The sequence below is a fragment of the Rhinichthys klamathensis genome, unplaced genomic scaffold (assembly GCF_029890125.1).
Source record: "Rhinichthys klamathensis goyatoka isolate OS25496 unplaced genomic scaffold, OSU_Roscu_1.1 h1tg000094l_1, whole genome shotgun sequence".
NCBI lineage: Eukaryota > Metazoa > Chordata > Actinopteri > Cypriniformes > Leuciscidae > Rhinichthys > Rhinichthys klamathensis.
In genome coordinates this window covers 432,885-452,712 of record NW_026606633.1, presented here as the reverse complement: position 1 = coordinate 452,712, position 19,828 = coordinate 432,885, and the positions used below count along the sequence as shown (strand labels likewise).

The window sequence follows — 19,828 nt, the reverse complement described above, 5'->3', positions numbered from 1 at the left end:
ACTTTACAATAATATCCCATCAGGTAATGATATTTAGTGCATATATGAACTAACACTGAGCAATACATTTGTGACAGTATTTATTATTCATTGGGTTGATTCATATTCATTTTAGTTCATGTTTGGTCCATTGAATAATATTAACAGATACAACGTTTGATCTTAACCCCTTAAGTGTCACGGGCCCACCGGTGGGCCCAAATCCTTTACATTTTTAAAACAGTAATATCCTATACTAAACCTAAACTAATCTTGACAAACTATATATCATTTGAAAGCTTACAATCTCTAGTTTCCATATTTGGTGATTGATTTTCAAAATAAATTACAGAGGAGCCGTAATTTATCAATTTGCAACAATAATATTTTCATACTCTTAGACCTTTATTTTGAAATAGTGATGAACATGAAAAATCATGAAAGAAGGGTAGAAACCTCAGTTTGTTTTCATGCCAAGAGTTCAAAAGATGGCATCCATTCAATTATTTAAAAAAAAAAGGTCTGAATTTTTTTTTTTATATAAAGAAAAAAATTATATGATGTGGCAGGAAGCTAAAACGCACATGCGTGTTCTTTTTATGTTTCTTAGAGGTTGAAATCATATCAAAATCTGCCAAACTTCTCATATTACTTCTGAATAGGATGTCTACTTCATAAATTGTATGAAAATTGTGGAAATAATGGTTCATATCACTCAAAACACATATGGAAATGGAGGCGCCCTTATATGGGCAGTAATGGAGTCTGGTTGTCATCTAGTGAAAAAGTTTGGTACTGCGCCCAAACAAAATCTTACTGAAAGCTCATTTTTTGAGATATCAACCTAAAATTTGAAACACAACTTGTTCAGATTTTTGGCTTTGATTTTTTTGCAGTTTTAGAGTCGCCCAGGTTTTGAAAATATGTATTTTATATAAAATATCAATAATTAATTTTTTTTACATTGTGCATTTTCATAAACTCAAACTTCTATAACTTTTTTTCTGTTTCACTTTCTTAATTTATTTCACTTCTACAAAAATCTGCCAAATGTCTTCTTTAAAACAAGACCAATCTTACGTCTATATTCCAAAGCATTCTTGAATTACAACCATTTAAGTTCGAAATGTGCATTTTCATGTATATTCAAAAAAAGGGGGGTGACACTTAAAGGGTTTTAATAATGTATTAGTAAATGTAGAAATTAACATTAACTTAGATTAATATTAGTTTCATTGTTAGTTCATGTTAACTAATGTTAACAAATGGAACCTTATTGCAAAGTCTTACCAAGAAAAATCACTGAAAAATTAATTTGACCAAAATCAAAGAGGACAGACATGGAGAGCTCTTTTCCACAAGCCAAGACTAATTGTATGTAAGACTAACAAGCTGCCAAGATCAGGACAAAAGGTACTGAGATCCAGACCGAGTCCATATTTATGAGGTTTTGAGGGTTTGTCTCAAGAGCACACAGTCAAGACTCCAGCTATTGCTAAATACACAGTGGAATAACTACATGTCATATTTCTATTTGGGTTCTCTGACACAGATCAGGATTTTAGATCATAGCAAAGTTATTTGAGATTGATAAGTCAACATTTTCTCTGAGCTCCTGGGCAGCCAGCCAGTTCTCACTTGTCACAAGCCTTAATTTAGCTTGCCTCTGGTAGCATATACCTGATAGTGGAGACTTCAGCTATCTGTAAGAGATACAGAGGAAATACAGGAAATGGATATGTTAATTTTCCTTGAAAATATACTGTACTTGAATCCTTTAACAACAATATTGTATTCATTTTGATTGCAGCTAAAAACTATAAGAATATTATAATCAGTATAAGATGATTGTTTCAGGGCATTTAAAGTGTCTTGGTGTGTTTTGAATAACACAAATCACTCTGATAAATTAGCAAAGGTATAACTATAGACTTGTTGTGCTATAGATGTCAGGGTCGGAAACATTGGAGCATGCTTGAGTGAATTGTTATGTTGCATATTTCAGCAACTGTGAAAGAAATACAAGTGTTTCAAGTGCTACCATTTCTCTTTCAAACCAACTGTATACTTTCCATCCTGCCCAGTGTCCTGCTGCGATCTGCACCTGTTCCTGTAGCAGAGTAAATGCCCAGCTAGGCCAACAGCTGACTTGTTGAGAGAGGGAGCGAGGCAGACAAGAAAACAGACAAAGAGAAGAAGAAATACATCTAAATGACATTTCACATCATTTTTTTTCCCCCGTGATGGCCAACCAATAAACCTGACATTAATCTTTGGGTGTTTTTCTTTACATAATCCATTAAGTCAAGCAAAAGAGCAAAAAGATGATGCACAGTCAGTGGCTCCATAATTTGTCCATCCAGTTTAATAGTCCCTAAAAATACCCAGAGTATTTATGGGAGTCATTTTTCCACATTAAATCCAGTATTAAATAAAAATTCACCCTATTTATTTTCTAAATGCATCTTCTTGATCTTTTTGTGAATGATTCATCCATCAAAATGTCACAACTATCTTCTGGTTAAATGACATTTTCTCTGGTGATGTATGCCAGACTTCTCCAATCATTTCGCACCTAAACCCCGCCCCCTTTCTTACAGACTCGCATTAAGATCAGCAAACGATGGACAGAACAAAGTTTTTCTTTTTTCAATAATCTTTTTCACTAGGATGCGTCACAAAATGGAAGAAAGATCTGTCGCCACTTCCTTTTCATTGTGACTTTAAACATTGTCTTGCAACAACAAAAATATAACAAAGTTTCTCTAAAAGACAAGGAATGCCTAAATGAAGACTAAAATCATTCCCAACATTTGAACAGTGGATGTTAATCAGGGTTTTGATGCTGTGTAAACAAATGAAAATCGTTGCTTCTTTTTTACTGCTGCTGGATCTGTTCTAATATCCACCATAATAATCCATTTCAAAGGGCAGCTGGCCAATAAGTGTCATGGTTCACAAGTTGAGGAAGTGCCAGACTGCCTCCGCTTCACCTGTACAGAGAAGTCTTGCGCCGTTCAACACACTTGGAGCAATGAGCTATTTATATCACCTCTATTCCAGTGTTTAACAAGCCTTTTCTCCATCTTAATGTCTTAATTGTTGTGAATTTCACCTGAACAAACAGTACCAAAATGGACAATATAAAAAAATGACATGAATGAATGAAAATAATGAAATAAATGAATATAGCAGTGAGAGAACCAGTGAGTTTTAGCAAGCTAGCTGTCTCCATTGCTCTGATCTCTGCCCACAGGTGGGACACTATTTCGGGCTGTCCCTTGTTTTCTCCACTGCATGGTCTTCCTGTTGGGCATAGCACTTAAGCCTTGAATTGAAGAAAATATCATTTTAGATATAGACTTTTAGAGGTTTTTAACAGTATTTAAAAAGGTTCATCTTTATCAAATGGAGCCAGAACTATACAGTAATTATGGTCTACCTATTTTTATTTATTTTCTCTTTCATGGTGTGCTCTTGCATGACTCTGCAAACATCTCATGCAAGCGTCCTCCTAAAGCTTTTGGATGCTACTCAAAGCTGCTGGTTAAACCCTTTTAACTCAGAGTATAAGTCTTCCAGTACCGATGGTGTTGCAGTCTGAAGGGAGAGAGATGCATGCTGGGTATGAGCTCAAGTTACAGATGGCAGTGCTGTCCTTCAGGCTGAGGGGGGTTTCCAGCTCATTTGGGATACACTTGCTGAAAGAATCATTTAATAACATCAAAATGGACAATATTTAGCATCTAAAAATGTACACACAAAAAAAACTTCCTGTTCATACTGCATCCAAAGTGTGTTCATTGTATATTATATTTATCTGTACTTTCTATATTTAATTATGTTTGTTATACACCAACTTTGCTTGAATTCGAGTGATCCATTGAGATATCTGGGTTATCACACACCTCTGTGACTGTGATAAGTGGGTCAGAACTGACTGGACAAACCACAGACCCTCAAGATAAAGCCTACTGGCTCCAACATCCAACAATAGCTTTCCATGTAAACACACTGATGCTTGCGTGGAAAATATTAATGAAAACAAACATATCTGATAGGTGCTTACATAAAATGTCTATATAAACCCATCTTCAATGTGGATGATTGCAATACACTGCAAAGGAAAAAGAATGCTATGCTGAAAAAAGGGAAGGTAAATAATGTCAAATTAAAATTTCCTTTGCAATGGAAATGGAAAAGGTGAATTACCATATTTACATGCATTATTCCATTTAACATTAATTTACAGTATTAGTAAAATCGTTTTTAAAGTGTAGCCTATTTATAATTTACGTTTTATATTCACAAAAGTTCCTCCATGGTGCATTATTTAAATATTTATTTATTTAAATGTTAAAAAAGTATACATTAGGCCTATACACATTTAACATACATTAGGGGTGGTTATGTTACATTTTATTTATAGCATTATTTTAATGTCATGTTACTGTCTATTAGATTCATGGAAAGAACATTATTTCATCACTTGACCTAATTTAACACTTTCAAAATTATGGCCTATATGGTAGCCTATACAAAGTGTACATTAGTAAAATATACAAAAAAAACGTATCAACGAATTAAACGCTGAAAATGTTTTAGAGTGTTTAGGCTGCTATTAAAATGATTGAATAAACAAATGACTAATAACTTACAGCTAAATCGTGTCGTTAACAAACTGAATATAACGATCATAGTGACAAAACAATTATAAATTCGTGTAAAAGAGCCTCAGACTGGAAGATAAGGAGACATATGTGAAGCGACAGCTGAGGCCGTCAGCCGGTGGCGCGTGTGGAATGCGGTAGATGGAGAGGGGCACGGGTATTTTTATGGATAGCGCCCACCGATAACCGACTGCGCTCATTTGACTCTCAGTCGCATGGGAAGAGAAGACTAAACCTGTGCTTGGGGATTTAGATTTGATTTTAGCATTAGCCAACGTGAACTAAAAAAAAAAAAAAAAAATCTTATGAAAAACAAAGGGAGATTATCACTCTAAAGAAGGTAAGATATTTTTAATTTATCGTTTAAAGTATGAATAATTTAATAAAGCATGTGGAGGACAAAAAAATTCCAACCGGCAAGTCCACAAGCGGAAGAGGGCCTGATCTCATATCTTTGTACTCACAGAGAGGAATACAGTTGACTCCTTCGAAAGGACTATTTTTATTTCATTAGATCATTTCAAATTACTTTAATCTAAAGGAGGAAGAGGCTCAAGGTTATAAACAGAAAAACAACTGTAAAAAGCTAAAGATCTTTATAGAAACTATGTGGAGAACATTATCTCTGAGAACTTTTAATAAACTGTTTGCCAGAGGAAAAAGATAGCCTATATTCAAGTATGTTGAATACCTTAACTAAAATAAAATATTGACATTCTTTTACACACTTTTTTTTGGGGGAATATTTAGTGTTTAGCTAAATGCTATTAAATAGATATACAATCTATAATCTATAAATATACAACATTTTAGAAAACATTTATTCTCAGCATCCAACTCTAAAACCTTTCTTAAATGTAAAGAATCTAACTACTAATAAAGATAGCAGTCTATCAGTGTTATCATATTTTTGTGAGGAATGGATTTAAGATTAAAGACATTATAAAGATTAGTGCACAGCATAAATTCTTTTTTTTTAAAAACATGAATTTGAAATGTGGCGGGAACAAATGCTTTCAAATGGTGACATGTTTGGGGGCCATATTGTCTTTGATATCTTCTAAAAGCGAGGTGTGATCAGTTGTGAGTTCACCAAAACACCAGTTGTGAGGTGTTGTGTCATTTATGAATAGCAAAGGAGAGTGACTGCATTGAAATTGAGATCTTTACAGTTATATAATATTACTCACGCGAGTCATTTGTAAAATTGTGTTTTTCTGTGCTGCATGGGTTACAATGTTGCTGTTTTTGTGGGATTATTTGGATTAAGGATGTCAGATGTAGAACATGTGAACTGCAAAGATACAATTTAAAAATGCACAAAAAGATACAATAGTATAAACACACTCACAAATACATAGGCCTACATATTATTTTTCCAAACCGGCTTTGTACTTTCACACTGTAGGAGACACAACATTGTATAAAGAAACATCTAGAACTTAGTCATTTAGTCAGGGGTCTCATGTGTGCCATCTGGGTGCTGACCTCTTCTTAGACTCATATCTCCAGGTAAAAATAGCCTCAATCACATGGCTGAACCCAGACTGGGGGATAAAATTAGGGCCTGCAAGGCTCCTGGTGGAGGTCCCACACACGTTCAGCTCATCTGTTCTTTTCTAGACCACCAACTAACACTTCCAAGACATTTCTTTACCTTTTTTTAAAGAAAACAACATCAATTCTAAAATTTAAAATAATATGCAGTGTGTAATATTCACATTCAATTCAATTCACATTTATTTGTATACCGCTTTACCCAATACATATATTTTCAAAGCAGCTTTACAGAAAATGCATTTGTCTACATCACAATTTATATAGTACAGCTGTTTGTGAATGTAAAAAGTCTGCAGTTTTAAAGATCAAAGTGCATGACAAATAAAGTTGTCTCCTAAAAGAAATCGATTTTGAACTGCTGAAATGAGCTATCAGCAATTCCAGTCTCACTTCCTCATACCTATGTAACAATGTAACAAATTTGCATAATGCCAGCTCATTGGCTGCCTGCGAACAAAGTCTACTTTGACCCGCCCTCAAACACTGTAGATGTCTGAAGCCTGGAAGAGTTTCGTTCGTGTTGTTGACAGGTCGTGAAGACGCTGTTTTCTGCGCTGTGAATCCACTTTGCACGCACTTCAAAAGGATGAGGACTTGCACTGGAATTGATACAGAAAAACCGATGCCATCATTCCTCTTCACCAGTGGCGGGGAAAGTTACTTTGAAAAGTAATGCATTACAATATTGCATTACTCCCTTAAAAAGTAACTAATTGTGTAACTTTGTTAACTCACCTGGGCTGGGCTTGTTTTTTAATAACAAAAAAGTTCTATTTTGGGGCAAATGTAAAAGCCCTTTCACACCAAAATTGAAATAATAAGCCTGAGGCAGCTCAAACAAACCTTTCAGCTGTGCTGCCATTCTGGATTGCAGAAGAATATGATGCAGGCGAAAACAGTTTTACACTTACTTCACTAATAAAAACAAATGCTCACATTTAGTCTGGAACTATAATAACAATCATGTTTACACACAACGCTTCTACAATTACTCCCGATTTTTCTCAACATGGGGACAAGAGAGAAAAAAAACTTGCATTACTTATTTGAAATAACAAGTATAAGATATTTTGTTGTAAATTTAAAAGTAATGTGTTTACTAAAAACGTAAAGAGTTACTTGAAAAAAGTAATTTGATTACATAACTTGAGTTACTTGTAATGCATTACCTTCAATGCTCTTCATATCATTGTGTATAAAACACTGAAGAAGCCTCCGGAGCCGAAATTCAGATATGGTAATTGTTGTTTCGTTTCTGACACGTGCTGTAATAGGTAGACCAATCACAAGAGACTTTGCTGTCTGACCAATCAGAGCAGGTTCACGGAAAGGAGGGGTTAACTTTAGAGAGACAATATTCGAACAAACCGTTTTCAGACTCTTTGAGAAATGAGGTGATGTGCAACATATATTATAAGAAAACGTTTTTTGACCTTGGATGCATGTAAATCTATTTTAAAAGACCTCCAAAACAAAATTAGGAACCTTTAAAATAGCAGTCTTGTGGTCATTATGTCTTTCTCCCAATGTCAGCTTCATCTGACGTATCTTGCAACAGGCCCTGTCCCGGTGTGTTTGAGAAACAGCAACATGACTGAAGTGATGAGCATGGCGGATGTGTCAACAGACATGACGCATATAAACAACACGGAAAACTTGAACGATATTGCTGATGCTAATGATACAGAGAACACAATCAATGATGAAAACCATAAAGAGGAAACACATGACATGAGTTGCATGACTGAAGAGGTGGAAATGAACAGTGCTGCAGACGAACCAAAGGAGACCGAGTTACCAGAGAAGGAAGAGCCCAAACAGGAGACAAAGACCACCAGCAGGGCGAGAAAACGAGAGAGGGTTCCAAAATCGAATGAGGAAAACGTGGAGAATGACGAAGAGGCCGATGCATCACATAATACAGATATGACAAATTTTTCAGATGTGGCACTAAAACAAGAGGTATAGTATGATGGAACTATAATAATATGCTTAAATGAATCAATATTTTCAAAAATACAAATAAAATGAAATACAAAATTTCTAAAATTAACACACGCATATATACAGTTCTGCTCATAAGTTTGCATACCTCTTACAGAATATGCAAGATGTTAATAAGATTAACAAAATAAGAGGGATCACAAAAATCGCATGTTACTGTCCTGAATAAGCTGTTTCACATAACAGATGTTGACATATAGTCCACTATACAAAATAATAACTGAATTTACACAAATGAACCAGTTTAAAAGTTTACATACCCTTGAAACTTAATATTGTGTGTTGTTACCTGATAATCAACGACTGATTTTTATATTTTGTGATAGTTGTTCATGAGTCCCTTGTTAGTCCTCAGCAGTTAAACTGCCCTGTTCTTCAGAAAGATCCTCCAGGTCCCTGCACATTCTTAGGTTTCTAGCATCTTCTGCATATTTGAACCATTTTTAACAGTGACTATGATTTTGAGATCCATCTTCTCACTGAGGACAATTGAGGGACTCATGGACAACTGTTACAAAAAGTGAAAACATTCCTCAAGATGGCAACGAAATCCATTAGGACCAGCAGGTTGAACATTTAATTATTTTTTAAAGACTTTTTTTTTTTTCATTTAGCACTGCCCTTTAGAAGCTACATGAGATGTTTCTCTTAAGACAAAATAAGTACAATTTATTCCGATCATCCAATTTAGCCCACCAGCTCTTAAAGGTGCAGTATGTAGATTTTAGCGGCATCTAGCGGTTCGGTTGCGAGTTGCACTAAGGGCTCAGCCCACTGCTCACCCCTCCCTTTCGAAGAAGCTACGGTTGCTAAAACGGGACAAACATACCGTCGTCTGAGACAGCAGAGAATAGCCAGAGTAAGCCAAGTTTCTGTACCACAGTCCATTATAAACCACATCATGGATAAAGTTTACAAAGCCATAGTCAGGTGAGGATCAAGGGTCTTAATATATAATATAATAATAGTAATCAGCTGATTGTCTCGCGAACGTAACCAGCTCATTTCTCCCCACATAGCAAACCCATACAGCGAGGGAGAAGAACCACATGAAACTATCCAATTACATATTTTTTCTAACAGGGTAGTAAAAGTTTAGCTGGCTAATATGAGCTGTTATGCTGTAGGGGTGTGGCTAAAGCGTAAAACATTGTTTATACTTGACGCGTCCGCATGAGCCCAAAGGTGCGCACAGCAAAAATGACGTGATTGTAACAGCGCGCGCGCCTCCGCATCCCCTAGACACCATTTACTACACACAAATTAATAAATAATAATGAATAAAAATATTGTTTTTTTTCTCTGGTTTTGAAAGCTCTTCGCGATCGACTTAAAATGCTTCCAAGATCGACTTGTTGACCGCGATCGACGGGTTGGTGACTCCTGTAACGTTACTGTTTTACGGTCAATAGTACTAATCAGCTGATTCTCAAAGCCATAACACAGCGAGGGAGAAGAACTAAGTTACATGAAACAATCCAACTACATATTTTACACCACTGACAAGGGAAAAGTCACTACTCACGGTGTCTATGGCTATAGCTTCTAGCTTTCTGCGGCTTCTCTTTCAAGGTAGTGACGAAACGCGCTCTGTAGCGCTGTTTGTTCGCTGTCGGCTACGGTAGAAACATGACGTCACAATATGTCGACCTTCATAGAAGGGGGTGCCCGCGGTTATGTAGATATAAATGTCTCATTCTAAGGTAATAAAAACATTACAGTTCAATGAGTAAGGTCTTTATACACCACTGAACACATAGTTATGGATCTTTTATTGCATTTCTGTCAATAGATCCTCAGAAATATTACACATTGCACCTTTAATGCATATTCTGTAAGGGGTATGAGCAGAACTGTGTATATATTTTTATTTAAAAAAAACAATTAGGCCTATACATAATTATGGAAATAGATATCAACTGTATATATAACTAATATGCTAATTTATAAAATGGAAAAGTAACCAACTATAATATTTGTCATTTGTAATCATATAATCATTACTTTCTGCAGAAGAAAATATTATCAAAAATGAAAATTAACTAATTTTCCATTCCTCTTTTACTCACAATCTCTCATACCTCGTTTTTCTTTCTTCTGAAGAAACTGCTTAAAACATCTAAGCCTGTACAGAGAAGTTATGTTCCCAAGGTGGGGAAAGAAGATGTGAAGAATAAGTTTGAGGCCATGCAGAAAGCTAGAGAAGAGAGAAACCAAAAGAGAAGTCAGGAAGAGCAAAAGAAACGCAGAGATCAGTACGTTAAAGAGAGAGAGTACAGTCGCAGGAAGCAAATGGTCAGTAGAGAAACCTGCCCATCGGCACCTTGTTTTGTCACTTCATCCACTGACTGCACTGCCTCATCTCTCTGACACTAACAATGCATATTAGAAGATTTTGTCTTGAGGTTAATGAAGATACTGCTTGCTGGGTATTCAATGTTTGCATAAGATTAGGCATGCATCAATACCCGATTCCAGGTATTTAAAAGGATATGCACAAACCTTCTTACAAAAAAGCTTTTAATCAGTAAAACACCCCAGTATCTGATGCCTGCTTGCTGCATGCACACTCTACTGATCCCCTGCCCATGTCACAATTGACGGCCCAATCAGCATCCGCCCCTGTAGGTCATATGTGCCTGTCTTACAAGGATTAAGGTCTGCTTGGCTTGCTATGACCAGCATGGTTTCTGATCCTGGATAAAACGCCTAACCTAACAACAACTGTCGGATCCTCCACAGATAAAAGAACTCCTCGCCTCTAGCGATGAAGAGGAAGAGGTGAAGCCGACGAAGATAGAAAAATCATATGTTCCCAAGATTACAGGTAGGGTGAAATGAGACAAATGAAGGGATTTGTATTTTTGATTTTTTTTTTTTTTGGACTGAACCAATGTAATCATTGTAACAGCGCTTTAATCCCATAATAGACGCCAACTGTCGGCTTTCTGTCCATTCACAGGCAGTGTGAAGGGGAAGTTTGCAGAGATGGAGAAACAGAGGCAGGAGGTGGAGAGGAAAAGAACAGATGAGGAGAGAAAGAAGCGAGCTGCACAGGAGGCCATAGAGAAGGCCAAGATTCAGAAGGAGCTGGCCAAGAAAGCTGAGGAGGTGAGTCAGTGTGTCATGAGAACAGGCTGTGGCTGGGAAGATGCCTTTAATGCGACTTGGCAGTCGGCTGCTTTGTCAGGTCTACTATTAGAAAATCTCCAGCAAAGTATCTGTAATCACTCAGGTAATCCTCTGATATAATCTAAACATCTATTTTAAATCCTAGCAATATTAGTGAAATCAAATCATGGAATGGATTGATATTGAACAATGTGTTGCATTGCAATAGTAACAGGCAAGGTAAGACATTCTTTTACCAACCAAAGTTAAATACTATTATTAATACAGTGGACACATTACTATGTAAAGTCTAATTAAATAATTATATAATAATGATTTTAATGCAAACATATATATCTAATTATATATATTTTTTATTTTAATTGTTTAAATATATATTCAATTTAAATATTGTGTTTTATATACTGTATTTCATGTCTATCTATCTAGATTTTAAACATATACTTAAATTGTAATAACATTTCATAATATGAGTGTATTTACTGTCTTGTCAAATAAATGCAGCCTTAGTAAGCATAAGAGACTTCTTTCAAAAACAAAAACAAATTCTTAGTGACCCAAAATTTTGAACAGTATAATATAAAAATTGCACAATGATATGTGAAATGTGTGCAATATGGCCAAATGGCCCACTGTCAATTACAAAGGCATGTCAGTTCATATACAACATGGCACTGGGTGTTAAATTTAGGAAAATGCCACACTTTCTGGAGCCAGAGTTAACAAGCATGGACAACATGTGACTGGCAACTGTTTCCCACAGCACTTGCAGGCCGTGCTCTCTGACTGAATTAGCAGTCCCATATCTCTGTCTAGTATGACACAAATGAAGGCAACTGTGCCAGAAGAGTTTTTTGTTGTTGCTGTCAGGCCTTATCTGAAACCTGTCTGGATGCTTGTCCATGACAGCAGAAATGTTGCAGGTCAAAGCATAAAAAAACAATTTGTTATTGATTTAGATTAGACTTCACATTTGTTTCTGATTTTCAAAAAAAATCTTTAAAAGCAAAACAGGAAGTTAACATTTCATCATACCCTTATAATTCCGATGTTAAAACTGCTATTTAATCTGTTTGGGAAACTTCTTCACTTCTTCATCACAGGAAGGTGATGACAGTATTTTGGTTCGAGTAGTGCCTGCAAAATCACAGAAACAACCAGGAAGGATCAAGGTCAATTTTGAGGACATGGAGAAGAGCCGAGAAGAGGAACTAAAGAAGCGAACTGAGGAGGAGAAGAAGAAGAGATACGATGAGAACCGGCAGTCCTTCCGAGAGGCCAAGCGTCGCTCTATGGTTGAACAGGTGAAGGTTCTGCTTTTAACGATCAATATAATCTGTAAAAGAAAGAAAAGTTTTGTTAATTTTGGATATATATATATTTTTTTTTTCTTTAAAAAAGTTGGACGATGAAGAGTTTCATCCCAAAGAGAAGGAGCAGATGACCCCTGGTAAACTGCGTCTGACCTTTGAAGAACAGGAGAAAGAGCGACAGGAGCAGCAGAGAAAACAGGCAGAGGACGAAGCCCGACGCAGACTGGAGGAAGAAAAAAAAGCATTTGAAGAGGCCAAGCTGGGAATGGTGGGTACATTTTTTAACAACCATTAGATATAATCTTTCACATATACAATATATACAGTGGACACTTTTTTTTTTTTACTATTTGGACATTTAAGCGACAATTTGCAGTATATAACAAAATATAAAAACATGGCATTTTAAACAATGTGGTTATTTAAAAATCATAGCACATGTACACCTGTCAATTAAAACATTATGTTTGTTAGATTTCAAAACATTAAACAATAAATATATTGTTCAAAATGAAGACAAAACATTCTAGGTAATGTTCTGGTTGTAAAATTTTGTGCAACATATTTATAGTAGTTAATATCATGAGCTACACTGGTGGATATTCTGAAAGGACCCTGTGTGTGCATCCTGCATCCATGAAAATATTTTGTATGACATTTTTAAAGGAGTGGTATAATGCCCTTTTCACAAGATGTAAAATAAATCTCTGATGTCCCCAGAGTGTGTATGTGAAGTTTTAGCTCAAAATACCCCACAGATATTTTTATATAGCATGTTAAAGTTGTCACTTTTTGAAGGTTAGCAAAAACGCACCGTTTTGTGTCTGGGCCTTTACATGCAAATGAGCTGCAGCTCCCGACACAGTGGGCGGAGCTTCAAGAGCTCGTGTGTGTGTGTGTGTGTGTGTGTGTGTGTGTGTGTGTGTGTGTGTGTGTGTGTGTGTGTGTGTGTGTGTGTTAGCAGCTCCAATTACCTCACGCAGACACGCCTAAAATGTCAGAAACTGTTCTGCCTTTTATGTTTAAACCGGAGTCAGACAAAGATGGAGAGACTAAGAAGAAGTGACAACATGTAGAATGCAACAGGACTTTTCTGAATGGTTAGTTGATGAATTTATGTTGCTGATGTGGAGTTAACTATCTTCAATTAGCATATTCTGTCAGGATAATCTATAAATCGCTTGTATAGGAACTGTTGTGAGATGCACACAGAGCGACTTTCTATTGCATGTGAAAAGACGGATGCTACAGTTTGAGCTGACTCACAAATGTGCTTGACTACAACAGCTCTTCCTCTTCAGTCTATGTTTTCAACATGGACTGTGTTCCGGGGGCGGGGTTTATGTAAATTTTAGGGTTAGTGATGTCACTAACCCGGGAGGAAGCTCGTGTAGTCCCTATACCAGCCGTTTGTTGTAGTCCTTAAAAAACGATTTCTTTAAAAGCAAATATCTCCCTTTGCTTTGAACTTTGAGAGTTCTAACTTTGCAGATGTTGTTAATGCTCAAACAGCAACATTACACACTAGCTAAAGTTAGAAAAGTGAAATCACAATCAACCACCCCTTTAAGTGTGACTTAAGTGCCCAACAGTGTCCAAACATGAATAATGTATATGAGTGGTAATGTACTGTTTCTCACAGGCCCTGGATGACGAGAACACTGAGGATACACAAGGAGAGAAGGAAGAATTCAGACCTGGTAAACTTCGCCTCAGCTTTGAAGAGCTGGAAAGACAGAGACTGGAAGAGGAACATAAGCGAGTGGAGGAAGAAAGGAAAAGACGCATCAAAGAAGAGAGAGAGGCCTTTGCCGAGGCCAGAAAGAGCATGGTCAGTTTGTGTGCTTGAGAAAGTCATGTTTGTTTGTTTTTTAGCTTTTCATGTACTATGGTAACCATGAAATTCTTTGATAGTAGTGGTAGTTTATATATATATATATATATATATATATATATATATATATATATAGCCTTAGCCTATATAACCTTCTGATACTTTGTTAGGGAGGCCTACACAATATTTAATAGACATAAAATGCTCACTATTATTACAAAAGGTCATAGAAAACGTGTACGACTTATCTGTCTTGAAATAAAACGCCTACGGTCTAAAATCAGACAGAGATAAGGGTTTTGACTTGGCACAGTTGGACATGTAAGCTGGATGCCAGATCAAACTTTACATGTTGACTAACTAATTTTCCCCAAACCTAATCTATTCACTCGCAGGTTGTAAATAGTGACGATGACATCCTTCTGGCCATGATAAACTCAGACGGGGCCAAACCCGGGAAGCTGGCCATCAGCTTTGAGGATCTGGAAAGACAAAGACAAGAAGAGGAGCAGAAAAAGAAAGAAGAGGAGGCCAAGCGACGCCTGGAAGAGGAGAAAAAACTTTTCGCAGAAGCTCGCAAGAACATGGTAGGACCATGCATGTGATGTAACATACTGTATTTGCACATGTACAGTGCGTTTGCATGCACTAATTGATATGACCAACAAAAGTACATCTTAAACAACAACAAAAAGTCCATTAGTGCGCTATATACAGAAAGCTATATAACTGCTGTACTGGTTATTAATAACATAGCATAAACATACTTTATGCTGCATGTTAATTGTAGTGCAATCTACTCATTATATTATATCATCTGAGCACATTTTGTCAGTCAGCTAACAACTGTTAACCAGTGTCAATTTCAATACATTGACCGACTTTAGGTCTCTAATTCAATCTAAATCAATTAATTCACTTGCAAATATAAACACAACACATTTCCAAATCACACAGTGTGCTCAAATGGTATATCTGCTGCAATGCTTGTCTGTTATGCTTTTCAAATTGTGTCTTTAAGAGCCCTGGACTGGATCACGATAATTTGACTGGATATGGAGTTAAAGAAGTAAGAAACTTTTTTAAACAGAAACCGCTATCCTGCTAAAGAGAAGCATTGCCACAATGATTGATTACAAAAAAAGCTGCTAGAAGACAAGAAATAAAATAATGTACCTACTAGTGAGGGCAAAACATTCCAATGAAGCTATAGACAAAATAAACAATTATATTCATGAAAACTATTTGATCAGAAAACAAGTCTTAAAAGGGTCAGGATTCAGAGAAGGGAGGACCCAGACACAGAATGAGCGGGGAGTGATATTTATTAACAAAGACAAAACACAGGCAGGAACAGTCCAGGCAATAGGGCAGGAGAACAGGCTGGTCAGGGATGAGACAACTCCAGGCTCTATGGCAACGGTGGAAACTTGACAGCAGCCCAAAAAAATAAATAGATTATTTGGCAAAAAAAAAAAAAAGTCAAGAGGAAAAAAAAAAAAAAACAAGGATAGAGAGACCTAGAATAAAAATAAATAAAGACTAGAACTAGACTAAAAACACAGAAACAAAGAAAAACTAGAATTTAACAAAAAGGAAATAACCAAACAAGGAAACCTAAATCTAGCACTGACTGACAATATCTGCGAGAACTGCATACACACAATGAACGTACACAACCAACCAGCAAAGACATGAGGGGAAAGAGACACAATATAAAGGGAACAGCACATGAGGATCAGGAGAAAACAATCAAGCAAACTAGGACTAGACAAGGACTAAACAATTGTTTAAGGGGGCGTGGTAATGGGAAACAAGGAGGCGGAACAAGAGCAGCACATGGCAAACACAAACAAAGACAAAGCCATGTGCTGACACACAACACAAACATAGAGACATGAAACAAAGATAACACAGACAAGGCTGCCAGGGCAGAACCCTGACCTAAAGGGTCATATCATTCATTTCAATTTAGTGTTTTCCCTCCCCTTGAGTTTACAGTATTAGTCAAGAGGATGTTTAATGTTAATGTCTTTTTGGGCTAGGGAAGACATCTGGACTTATGAATGTTATTGCTTGTTTTTATAAAACAATGAACTGTTTTATATCAAAAGATTAAAAAATCTAAATTTGATTCCTCATGATATGACACCTTTGAATATCTTTACTAATGTGCTTTGTTTAAAGGATATTTTTTTTTAAATGTGGTAAGAAAAAAAGATATCAATATATGATTCTACACAATGTAGTAAATAGGAATATTCTAAAGTTTTAAGTACTAGTACAAAACAGAATTATGGGGTCCAGATCTTAACACTGTTCAAACATGGCTGCCTATGAGAGTCTTTTCTCGCATAACAAGTCACAAACTGTGATAATTTTAGCTCTTTTTACACTTGGCACTGTTTTGATGTTTTAACTGATTTTGTCTATTAAATAACAAGGTTGTGTGCCATTTAGAATTGAATTGAAACAGACAGACAGATTAGGGAGGAAGGACACTTAATTTCCTAGAATGCATTACCTATTCCAATTCAACTATAGTGGGATTTGGATTCAATTCAAAGAAAAACAGTGGCTGCATCCGAAATCACATACTTCCGTACTATATTCTGAAGTATACGAGATTCTGAAGTGTGCATACGATGGACACTTTACTATCCCATGAGGCCACTGGAAAGGATTTGTGAATGTCAGTGAAGCGATGTAACTCACGCGGGTAGGTCACATGATAATGACATGACAGCATGGCGAATGTAGTCCGATTACATTCATACTACATACTACATTATATAGAACATATTTTTTGCGGTCATGAAGTAATTACTTATTCAGAATAAGTCCTATTCAAGAGAGTATGAGATTTCAGACGCAGCCACTCATTACTAGCACAAGATGTATAAAAATATATGTCCATAAGGAATTGAATATCAATTGAGATGTGTATCTCATTTTTGTGACAGGTGCAGGATGATGATGGAACTCTGGTGCGGACAGAGTCGCAGGAAGCAATGCACCCAGGGAAACTAGAAATCAACTTTGAGGAGATGCTGAAAATGAAAGAGGAGGCAGAGCGGAAGCGCAAGGCGGAGGCCAGACGCCAGAAGATGGAGATGGAGAAGAAAGAGTTTGAACAGTTGCGACAAGAGATGAGCGAGGTCAGCTTCACATGCTACTGAAATGATCATTAAATTTACAATTTCATAACATGTTTGCTTATTTACATATGTTTTGGGTTTGATTTAGGATGAGATCAATGAAAGCTCGGAGGTGGTGAGCACTGAGTACGAGGAGCTAACAAAGCTGAAGCGGACTGGCTCCATCCGCGCCAAAAGCCTGAAATCCAAGTTCGAGAAGATCAAGCAGCTCACAGAGGAGGAGATCCAGAAGAAGATCGAGGAGGAACGTGCAAGAAGGAAAGAAATTGACGAGAAAATCAAGGAGAGAGAGGCAGAGCGCTGTCAGGAGGTGAAAGAACGAGGCAATTTCTCATGTTTCATTCCAGCTAAAGAACTTTGAAGTGAAGAATTTTGCTCATTTCTTCCACAGGATGAAGATGAGGACAAAACAACTCCAATTAAACCAGAAGACGTCCCGTTCAGACAGAAAGTGGACATGCGAGCACGGTTCGAGCAAATGGCAAAGACCAGAGAAGAGGAGCAGAAGAAGAAGATCGAAGAGCAGAAATTGCAAAGGATGCAGTTTGAACAACAGGAAATTGACGCTGCTCTCCAAAAAGTAAACCTCTCCTGGGCTGCTCTGTTTCAGAACTAAATGGCGGACATGCCTGGATCTGATGTCAACACTAATGCATGACAGAGCTGCATGCGTGTGATTTCTGTTGTGTTTTTGTTTTTTTCGAGTGTGAAACACTTTGTCATGTGTCTTGTCAGAAAAGGGAAGAAGAGGAGGAGGAAGAGGGTAGCATCATTAACGGCTCCGCCGCCTACGAGGATGAAGAGGACCATGCCAGGTCAGGCGCTCCGTGGTTTAAAAAGCCCCTGAAGAACCAGTCGGTGGTTGACGCAGAGCCTGTGCGGTTCACAGTGAAGATCACGGGAGAACCCAAACCAGAGGTCACCTGGTGGTTTGAGGGTGAGCTGCTGCCGGACTCTGAAGACTATCAATACATCGAGAGAGGCGAAACCTACTGCCTGTACCTGCCGGAAACGTTCCCCGAGGACGAAGGAGAGTACATGTGCAAAGCCGTCAACAGCCGAGGCACTGCCGCCAGCACCTGCATTCTCACGATTGAAAGTAAGCCGCCTCCTGTCTCTGCTAACCGCCTGCATGCTGAGATTTCTTATGGCGTCACTAAACTCAAACGGATCGCATGCTCCACTTCCACTCGGTTCTTCTTCCTCTTGTTAATCAAACTGTGTCTCCCTGTCTTTCTCTTTCCAGCTGAGGACTACTGATGCTCTCCTTCTCTGGAACTTTCCCAGACTTTTCTTTTTTTCTTTTATAAAAGTTCATTTCTCACGGTAGGGCCAAAAACCGAGGAGGAAGGAGTGGTATTATTTTTTTTTTCCATTCCTCCTGAAGATATGCTCAATGATGAAGTGCAATCTGTTGTTTACATTAGATGCTGCACTCACAGTTAACAAAACAAAAAACTCCATATCTGGGATGAATTTGTGCCAAAACACAGATACTGTTCCCATGATCTTCTAGAATAAATACATAGCGTAGCTGAAAAAGAAATCTAGTTAATTAAATATATTTTAGTTCAACATATACCCACTATATGACTCTGAGGAAGGATTTCATACCCATGTCACCGAATGAATGAGACGTTACTTGAGAGTTTGATTCAGTATCTGTAAAGGGGACAGTGGTTGCATTTTCTTTGTTAAATTCCTGTAAGTACCTCTGTTCAGGCTCAGATGTTTTTTTCCACTTTTTCCCATGTTCTCATGGAGCTTTCATAACCCCAGATGTTTCTATGTTAAAGTGTAGTGAGTAAATGAAATGTATAAACAGTGTATGTAGGTTAGCAAGAGGTGATTTTAAGTTTTAGGCAGAGTATTTGTGTAATGTATAAAATTATAATAAAATTAATGAAACGTGTTGTTGGCTGATTTCATAAACTTTATTTACATTTTAGGAGACGTGGCCAGGTGGATTCATCTGATTACAGTTTGATATAGAATAGAGTGCTAGATAGATTGCCTGTAAATATGCCATTCTTTGGTTTAATGCAAATTGGTACGAAACCTTTCCTAATTTGAATGTATAACTAAATGGAATTGAAATTCGACAAAAATCATACTGTTTTCAAGACTGCTGCACAGAAATATTTTAGAAAATATATAAAAAAGTCTTTAAAAAGCTTG

General features: G+C 37.0%; 1 protein-coding gene across 4 annotated transcripts; it reads left to right on the top strand.

The window, feature by feature from the left end:
- Positions 1-4,848: 4,848 nt before the first annotated feature.
- On the top strand, positions 4,849-19,562 carry nexn (nexilin (F actin binding protein)). Of its 4 annotated transcripts, none has more exons than XM_056252297.1 (15): positions 4,849-4,989; positions 7,768-8,171; positions 10,317-10,508; positions 10,956-11,040; positions 11,176-11,324; positions 12,449-12,649; positions 12,747-12,926; positions 14,301-14,489; positions 14,888-15,079; positions 15,514-15,561; positions 17,456-17,650; positions 17,739-17,960; positions 18,042-18,230; positions 18,386-18,749; positions 18,897-19,562. In XM_056252297.1, the coding sequence occupies exons 2-15, from the start codon at positions 7,800-7,802 to the stop codon at positions 18,908-18,910; spliced, it is 2,592 nt and encodes an 863-aa protein (XP_056108272.1). In that variant the 5' UTR covers positions 4,849-4,989; positions 7,768-7,799; the 3' UTR covers positions 18,911-19,562. The 4 variants fall into 4 exon arrangements, with proteins under 4 accessions (XP_056108272.1, XP_056108273.1, XP_056108275.1 ...); XM_056252298.1 differs by having other exon boundaries at positions 7,743-8,171; XM_056252300.1 differs by lacking the exon at positions 10,317-10,508.
- Positions 19,563-19,828: the final 266 nt, after the last annotated feature.

Excerpts from the sequence above, each read along its gene's own strand:
- nexn (XM_056252297.1), top strand. The coding sequence starts at position 7,800 with ATGACTGAAGTGATGAGCATGGCGGATGTGTCAACAGACATGACGCAT. Across the intron at positions 11,041-11,175 it reads ATATGTTCCCAAGATTACAG|GCAGTGTGAAGGGGAAGTTT; the intron begins GTAGGGTGAAAT and ends GTCCATTCACAG. Across the intron at positions 15,562-17,455 it reads CTGGATATGGAGTTAAAGAA|GTGCAGGATGATGATGGAAC; the intron begins GTAAGAAACTTT and ends TTTTTGTGACAG.